We start from the raw sequence: 9,294 nt of genomic DNA on the forward strand, positions 1-9,294 counted from the left end.
TTGCACTGATTACACATACACAGCTGAAGGCACTGATTACACACAGCTAAATCCAATCAGACATGCTACATAAGCGATAGACTTCCTCTTTCTCACTGCCGAGTATTGTAAGCGCATATCGCTACCCTAGTCGATAGCTACTTTACAGAGCCAGTTCCCGTTCCTAGTTTGAGTTCTAGTTGTCTAGTCTAGTCTAGTCTCGTCTAGTTTCCTGTTTGCCTGTTTCCTGATTTTCGCTTGTCCTGGATTATCCCTCTCGTCTTTTTTACTTTTTTACATATTACTGCTGCACTGATGTTTATGTTGCATTTTACTTCATTTTACTTCTGAATATGTTCAAGGTTATTAAATTTAAAGTTGCCTACTAAATATGCTGTTGGGTAGTTTAATCTACAACAACGCATAATATTGTAAAAGACCATATTTTTATAGTGTTGCTGTCTGTGAGAAAAAAAGAAAACTTAGTACTTCATATTTGTTCGAGAATACTTAACGAATGTACTTCCTTACAGTCCACCTGTTGATTATTTTTAAAATGAAAGTATCAACATTTTGTCAGAATATTAACACATTGTTGCTAACTATATCAAAGGCTGCATCTGAAGGACTCGGACCGGTCAAACAGAGCACTGTTCAACTGCGATGAATCCATTATGTAACACAAGTAGTACATAATAACTCCAAAGTCCCCACTCCAAGATAGGGATGATCACTTCCATTTGGAATTTGCCCGCGAACCGTTCACCGTTACACCCCTAATATATATATATATATATATATATATACACACACACACACACACATCATAAAACGCGGAAAAAGAAATATAATGCAACAAATAAGCCCTAATATTAATTAGATAGTATTACTAGCCTGATAATAATAATAATAATAATCCTCTTGCTATCATCAAAGGCATCAGCCACAGGCGATATCTCTGACTATCGTCGATACACGATACTATCGTCTCTCGGCACAATCCTAAGTGCCACCCATCCAATAATTGCAATAATCTTTTGTGCTTTGTCACTTTTGATTCGAAAAAGTCTCAGCTTTCAAATTATGTCAATTTCATAATGAAAGTCAATCAATAAATGTGGTTTTGATTCTTTAATGTGCGGTGACAGATCAGTGATCATTTCTTCCTCTTTACTACTAGTTACAGCAGCAAATCAACATGAATGACCATCAGAAGAATCAGACAAACTCACTGAAATCAATCATGAATCACATAATCCATGTTTCAACCCCAGATAATAAAACAGCTGGAGAGCAATAATATCACATAACGTCACATTTATTCTCAGAAAAGACATTCAGTGTCCATAAACTGGGTATTTATCTAAAAAATAACTCTAGAGAGGAGGATTATGATCAATACATGCACTAAATTAATTTTAAGAATCTTTTTTTCTTTGAGAAAAATTGATGCCTAAACGAATCAATATTGGATAGAATTTAATTGAAATTAGATTAAATGAAGCTTTTGAATCAAACTTTAATCATGAAATTTGTGTCAATTTTACATCTCACAATGTGTATATATATACACACACACACACACATCATTTATTTTTATTTATACACATCTTTAAATAAGAAGAAACACCTTTTATACATTCAATTGTGTGTAGGTGTGTACACACATATTGTGATTTGCTCTTATGGTCTGTTAAAATTGTTTACTTAGTTTGATATTGTTTGTACATCATTAGATTTGGCCAAAACCTTCTTCCCTCACATGACTGTAGTAGAGTGACCATGAGATGGAAAGATGCAGGATAGCCACATATGTGGTCAACAGATGCCATGAAAAGTAAAAAATGAGCCTGTGGGCTTCTAATTTGGCATGTCAAGGTTCAAAATCGATCAGTCTTCATATTGCACACCCGGAGGTCACGGGTCAATAACGGAATTCCACATATACTAAAACCATATGTGATATTGACAGACAGAAATAATTAAAAGGCCACGGGTCAACATTGGAATTCCAAATATGCTAAAACCATATGGCATATTGACATCTGGAGATTATTAAAGGGTCAAAGGTGAACACAACTTGGGTGGTTCGAGGATGGTCAAGGGGTTAAACCTCTCAGGGTAAAATGTCAAATGTCGTTATCAATCAAAAAAGTTGAGAGGTGGTGAAGCATAGTTACTAATCTGGTCTCCTGAAGGCAACAAGGAGAGTCAGACACCGTATATATTGAGGTGTTAAAAGTTTCTCCATGGAGGGGCCTGCCTTCAGAGGCCTGACACATCCGGCGGTTGGACCTCTTTGCGGAAGTCATCTTCTAGAGAATAACTGTCCTCAAATCTGCCTTCTCTCTAGAAGACTTAAACTGAGAGTGCCTTCCTGACCCCATTATCTTTGCACGGGAGCTTGTGAAGCATCACTCTACTTCTGCTGCGCCTGATAGAAGGATCTGGTTTATGGCTGGAGCTGCTCCTTCCAGGCAGCCCCTGAGACCTGAGCCCAGCGATGGAGGTAGTGTTGGATCACTGCCACTTGTTTCACTTGTGTCCTGCACAGCTTTTAATCACGTCCGGGCCCACCCCCTCACCTTCATCAAGGTATTGTAGCAGGTAAGCCTGGTATGCCTGCAACAAAGCCATAGTATGCAGACACACCCCAGCCTCACCTGCCAAAGTTGTCCTGCAAGGCTTGGTGGGTAATAATGGGGCCTTAAGGAAAGACACTGAGTCAGGGGACAGATAGCTCACAAGTGTCTGTTCCACCTTAGGCATCGCCCAATACCCCTGCTCATTTAACACCCTTATATTCAAGTAATTCAATACTTGTGGGCTGAAGAGCTGGGAAGAAAATGGTTTCTAACACAATCTCGACACCTAATTAAAAATTGGTTGGCTAAGCCTCTTCTCATCAACTAACATTTAGTCAACTATTACAGGGTAGCCCCTGAATAATTCTATTATAAGGCATGCATGGACAAGTATACAATACAAAAGCTAATATACAAAATAGTAATAATACACATAATGTCTTGGGGTATGCATGTTCATTCATTAAAAGGTATGTCTATGGATTATTGGATGTTTTTATGGCATTATGTGGATGTTTCACTAGTGCAGGGGTAGGCAAGTTCAGTCCTAGAGAGCCGCAGTCCTGCAGAGTTCAGCTCCAACCCTAATCAAGACTTCTGGGAGAGAAATATATAATTTTAAGGTGTGATCCTTGTTTTTTTATTCCCACCATAATTAAATTGAAAATATCATTATATGTTTTGTCATGTTTTGAGTTCGGACAAAACGAGCAACACCCAAAATGTAATATCTGTGCAATGCTATGATGAATCAAAATGGTTTTGCTTACTTTTTGTCATGAGGATCACTTACATTTTCAAAGAAATGAGAAACATTTTAGGAGGTTTCTTCTTTTTTCTTAAGTGTTATCTGACATTATCAAGATGTATAGATGTTCTAAACTATAGCGGATAAACTGTGATAATGTGTAAAATGTTGAAGGTGTCTGAATAAATTTTGGTTTGACTGTACATTAAAGCTCATGATAGATAAGGATTGAGATGCCAACCCCAAAGGACATTTAAAAAACAATAAAAGGCAGGACTGTCCCTGTTCTGCCTCAGAGGTTCCTGCCCTGTGTATTTATTGATATGGCAAAAAGGACTGTACCACTGGTGCTACTTTTGCTGGTGATGTATGGGGTCTGTGTGCCAGCTTCAGCACAAGTCTGCAGACTGCTTGCTAAGCCTGCCCTTCCACTACTTTCTACGCAAAAAGACATTAATATTGGGGCGATTTTCTCATTCCACAGAAGTGCTCTGCTAAAGATGCATCCTTTCACTTCCGAACCAGAGCCAACAACATGCATCAGGTCTGTATTAAAGTAACTCTTTGAGATTAGACATTATGATAAATAAACAGTTGAACATGATTCTGAGCAGAATGTAAATACACAACTGATGCTTTGTTTTCACAGCTTCAACTTGCGTGAGTTCAAATTTGCTCAAACACTGATGTTTGCAATTGAGGAGATTAATAACAACACACAGCTTTTGCCTGGTGTTTCGTTGGGCTATAAGATATATGATTCCTGTAGCTCTATAGCTCTGACTATCCTCTCAGGCATGGCTTTGATGAACGGTTATGAAGAGACTTTGAGTGATACATCCTGCTCTAGACCACCAGCTGTTCATGCAATTGTTGGAGAATCAAACTCCTCTCCCACCATTGGTTTGGCATCTTTAGTTGGTCCATTCAGCTTACCTGTTGTGAGAACTCTTACTTGTCTGCTGCTTGTTATCATGTTGGATATGTGTATGATAAACAACTGGAATATGCAGCAAAATATATGTTACAAGGCATATTGAACTTATTACATTTAATATTTAAATATTAAATTTAAATCCATTGTTGTAAATATAGACACCAATGTCTTAAATTGTTTAGATTGTAGCAGTATGTTTAGAACAGTTATGCTATTTGTATAGTAGTGATGTATTGCTTTTGTTCCTCTTTTTTAAATTGTTTTGAATAAAAATTGCATTGACTGTATAGTGGATTAATGAGTTTAAAAAATGGAAAAAAAATGTTGATATACTCTGCATTTTTTTCTTGCAGATTAGTCATTTTGCCACATGTGCATGCCTGAGTAACAGAAACATTTATCCATCCTTCTTCAGAACAATACCCAGTGATTATTATCAAAGCAGAGCTCTGGCTCAGCTTGTCAAGCACTTTGGCTGGACCTGGGTTGGGATGGTCAGGAGTCGCAGTGACTATGGTAATAATGGCATCGCTGCATTTGAGGAGGCTGCAAAACAAGAAGGGATTTGTATTGAATACTCAGAGGCCATATTTAAAACCGATCCACAAGACCAGTTCCTGAAGACGGTGGAAGTGATAAAGAAGGGCACTGCCAGGGTGGTGCTGGCTTTTATCGCATTAGGAGATTTTGTTCCCCTCCTGAAAGTAATTTCACAGCATAACATCACAGGGATACAGTGGGTTGGCAGTGAATCCTGGATCACTTCTCGAACTCTTGCAGAAACTAAGGAATACCGTTTCCTTTCTGGAGCTGTGGGTTTTGCTATAGCAAATGCTAAACTTGTGGGTCTGCGAGAGTTCCTAGTGAATGTGCACCCTGATCAAGAACCAAACAATGAACTGTTAAAAGAATTCTGGGAAACAGCTTTTCAGTGCTCTTTCAGTAACAATGGTAGTGGTGGCTGTACTGGTTCAGAGAGACTTGCAGAGCTGCAAAATGAATATACTGATGTGTCAGAGCTACGAATAGCAAATAAAGTGTACACTGCAGTGTATGCTATTGCACATACATTACATAATATATTAAAAGACATTCAATCCTCCACCAAAAGCAGCAAAGGAGAACGACCAACACCACAAAAGGTATTTAGAGCTCATAAAATAACAATAGAAAAAAAGCATAATGAAACTAATTAAAATAGAAATAATGGATCTATCCTATCAGGTGTTAGAGTATATCGGAGTTGTGAAATTCACCATCAAAACAGGTGAAGAAATCTTCTTTGATGCAAGTGGTGATCCAGTGGCGAGATATGACCTTGTTAACTGGCAGCCTGTTCAGGATGGAAGTCTGCAGTTTAAGAATGTGGGCTTCTATGACAGCTCGCTGCCTTCAGAGCAACATCTTCAAGTCAATCAGGAACACGTTCTATGGGCAGGGGACAGTGGACAGGTACATTGTTACTAGAATATCATTGAGGGCATGTGAAATATCAAAAATATATGTTAAAATCAAATATATGTTAAAATCATGAAAAGGACAGCATTGAAGAACAAAGACTATATGAAACCAGAATGGGAAAATTATTGAAATCACAGGGGAAAATTATTTAATGGTATCATATGACAACATGATATTTATATGCCAACTTGTTTTCTTATAGTTGCCTGTGTCCGTGTGCAGTGAGAGCTGCCCCCCTGGAACTAGGAAGGCTGTGCAAAAAGGACGACCTGTCTGCTGCTATGACTGCATTCCATGTGGAGAAGGAGAAATCAGTAATGGCACAGGTAAAATACATGCTGGATAATTCTCATTGATCAAGTGACTTCATCATGCACTTTCCATTCAGTAATATTTTCTTGAAATTCCTTCACAGATTCTAGTGACTGCTTTCCTTGTGATTTGGAGTACTGGTCAAATGAAAGCAAAGACAGATGTGTTTTAAAAGTGATTGAATTCCTTTCCTATACAGAAATCATGGGGATGGTGCTTTGTATTTTCTCCTTCATTGGGGTGTTATTAACAACAATTTTATCTTTTCTGTTTTATCTTCATAAAGAAACACCTATTGTCAGAGCCAACAACTCAGAGCTGAGCTTCCTGTTGCTCTTCTCGTTGACTTTGTGTTTTCTCTGTTCACTTACTTTCATTGGTCAACCCACTGAATGGTCCTGTATGTTGCGTCACACAGCATTTGGGATCACTTTTGTCCTCTGTATCTCCTGCATTCTGGGGAAAACTATAGTAGTTTTAATGGCCTTCAAGGCTACACTTCCAGGAAGTAATGTTATGAAATGGTTTGGGCCTCTTCAACAGCAACTCAGTGTTGTTTTCTTAACACTAATACAGATGATTATATGTGTGCTTTGGTTAACAATATCCCCTCCTTTCCCATATATGAATTTGAGCTATTACAGAGAAAGGATCATCCTAGAATGTAACGTAGGTTCAGCTCTTGGTTTCTGGGCTGTTCTGGGTTATACTGGCCTGCTATCAATTTTGTGTTTTGTTTTAGCTTTTCTTGCTCGTAAGCTCCCTGATAACTTCAACGAAGCCAAGTTCATCACATTCAGTATGCTCATATTCTGTGCTGTCTGGCTCACATTTATCCCAGCTTATGTCAGTTCTCCTGGAAAATTTACTGTAGCTGTGGAGATATTTGCTATTTTAGCTTCGAGTTTTGGTTTACTATTTTGCATATTTTCTCCAAAATGTTACATAATTTTACTAAAACCTGAGAAGAACACAAAGAAACAAATGATGGGGAAATCTTCACCTAAAACTCTTTAAACCCACAAATAAACATGTAATTGTACAACATAGCTGTATAAAGCAACAGAAAATTAACCCAGATTGGGAAGGGGGAAAAGAAAAAAAAAACAATGCTAAATCTTTTATCTGTCAGGAAACTGTAAAAACAAAGCCTTCAAGTAAAAGCACAGTCTATGTGATTTGGGGTACTAAGGATAGCGTTCATAATAACTGGAAAAGGTTCATTATAACTGCAGCAAATATACACTTCTGTCTGTTGAACTGGTGGATTCCAACGTCATATCATGTGAAATGATAGCTACACAATAGCAGCACTGCTTTCACTGTTGTCTGATCCATTAGTTCTGCTCTCCACAGGCTGTGGCGGGTTCTGCAGTGTAGACCGGGTCAGCACTAGGCACAGTGGACTCTCAGTGACCATCTCCATCACAGCCATGCTCTGGACCTGCATTATGTACTTCCTAATAAAAAATGACATTGACTTTTTGCAGTTAACAAAAAATGGAAATTTACATTAATTGCTTGTATTTCTAACAGCTATATAAATCATATAGCCATTTTTTGTTTTATGATTAAAATTAATGTACACAAATTTTTACCTCTTATGTGCACAATATGTGTTACACCTCATAATATGCTACTTAATTTTGACACAAGTTCAGGATGGATGTTAAATAACAATATTGGATTTTTCTTGAAAAGCTGAAATTTCACTCTGACTGTATTACACCTGACCAAACACTATTATCATGTGGCATAGACTCTTTCGTAATGGGAAAAATAAATAAATAAATGGGGCCTGGCATTTCAGATGTGTGGGAGACAGAATGTAAAGTGTAAAACCATTCTATTCTATTCTATAGTTCAGGAAATAAAAAAAAAAGTCACTCAAACCACACTATTGCAAAGCGACTCTGTAATTGAATTAAACTGAAAACCATTTCACGGTAAGGAGACCTTTTATCAGTAAAACAATAACATGCAGTAGACATTTACTGTAATTTAGCTGAGTATCATTTAGGTTTGAGTAACTTTATTTCTTTTTCAAGCTCTAACATTATCTTTATGGTTTTTGCCTAGTTTGTTTAATAAACTCAACACAGTTTAAGCTAACATATATCTAAACATTAACAGTTGCCATCTTTATTCTAATTTGAAGGGCTTTGATAACATAGCTGGGAAAAAAACAGACAGAGTGAGCTCAAAGACAATGTTTGATTCTGTTTATCAGTTACTTGAGCAAAAAGACACAACAAGTAGCCTTTAAACATGAATAAATATAGATCCAAATGCAAAACCTACTAAAAGTATGTTATATATTATTTATGAAAACACTTTTCTCAGCAACCACAGGGATTGCACAAACCCATTTGTATATGAATAGGGCTAAACATGCATCTAGTGATGAAGTGTAGTATTACATTTGCCTTGATTTATTTATTTCAAACATAGGAGATAATCTGTCTCCATTCTTAAGACTTTAAATGCCTTTGCTGGGTTTTCTCTATTTAAAAAGGGAAAAACAAACAAACAAACAATATATATATATATATATACACAATATTATCACGATACAATATTTTTTTTTAAATACATTGCGGTATTCTGCGATATATTGCAATTTATTACCTTTTTCCAAATTCAAATTATGTCCCCAAATGAAAACTTTGGCAACATCTGTTTGAACTAAAAATAAAAAAATGTCAGTTTTATTGTTGCAGTGCAAAATTGGATTGTCAAGCAGACAAACTGACCAACACTTTCATGAAAACCTGTCATAAATGTTGTATGCACCTGGCAAACTCAACTATTTGTATTACAGTCTAGTCTAGTCAGCCTTAATTTGCTTAAACACTGCTGTGCTACTACAGGTATTTTGAACAATTCAACTTGAACTTGTACAAAAAAGTTGTGCAGACCCTTCAGCAATTGGGGCATTTGAAAGTAAATTACTGTTAAATTTAAAATAAATAAAACATAGTCTTTCATTAAAATAAAAATGTTAAATTTAAATTAAACATAAAATGTACTCAAAGTAAACAATGTGCTACAACAGGTATACTGTGCACTGCTGTGCTCTTAGTAGTTTACTTTCATTCATTCCATGTAGTTCCAAGCCAGTTTAATCACCGTTCTATATTAATGCGCTGCTTTAATTGATGCACACACACACCACTCGCACATAAACACAGTGAGAGGAAGAGAGATCGGAGATTGCAGATCGCACTGCGCACACACAGAAGCATATTGTCAGTGCTGCCCTGCGACTCTTA

General features: G+C 36.9%; 1 protein-coding gene across 1 annotated transcript; it reads left to right on the forward strand.

The window, feature by feature from the left end:
* Positions 1-3,635: 3,635 nt before the first annotated feature.
* LOC107671077 (extracellular calcium-sensing receptor-like) lies at positions 3,636-7,039 on the forward strand. The gene is made up of 6 exons (XM_016463923.1): positions 3,636-3,856; positions 3,962-4,253; positions 4,603-5,391; positions 5,474-5,701; positions 5,913-6,036; positions 6,126-7,039. The coding sequence occupies exons 1-6, from the start codon at positions 3,636-3,638 to the stop codon at positions 7,037-7,039; spliced, it is 2,568 nt and encodes an 855-aa protein (XP_016319409.1).
* Positions 7,040-9,294: the final 2,255 nt, after the last annotated feature.

This window comes from Sinocyclocheilus anshuiensis, unplaced genomic scaffold (assembly GCF_001515605.1).
Source record: "Sinocyclocheilus anshuiensis isolate Anshui unplaced genomic scaffold, SAMN03320099.WGS_v1.1 scaffold1382, whole genome shotgun sequence".
NCBI lineage: Eukaryota > Metazoa > Chordata > Actinopteri > Cypriniformes > Cyprinidae > Sinocyclocheilus > Sinocyclocheilus anshuiensis.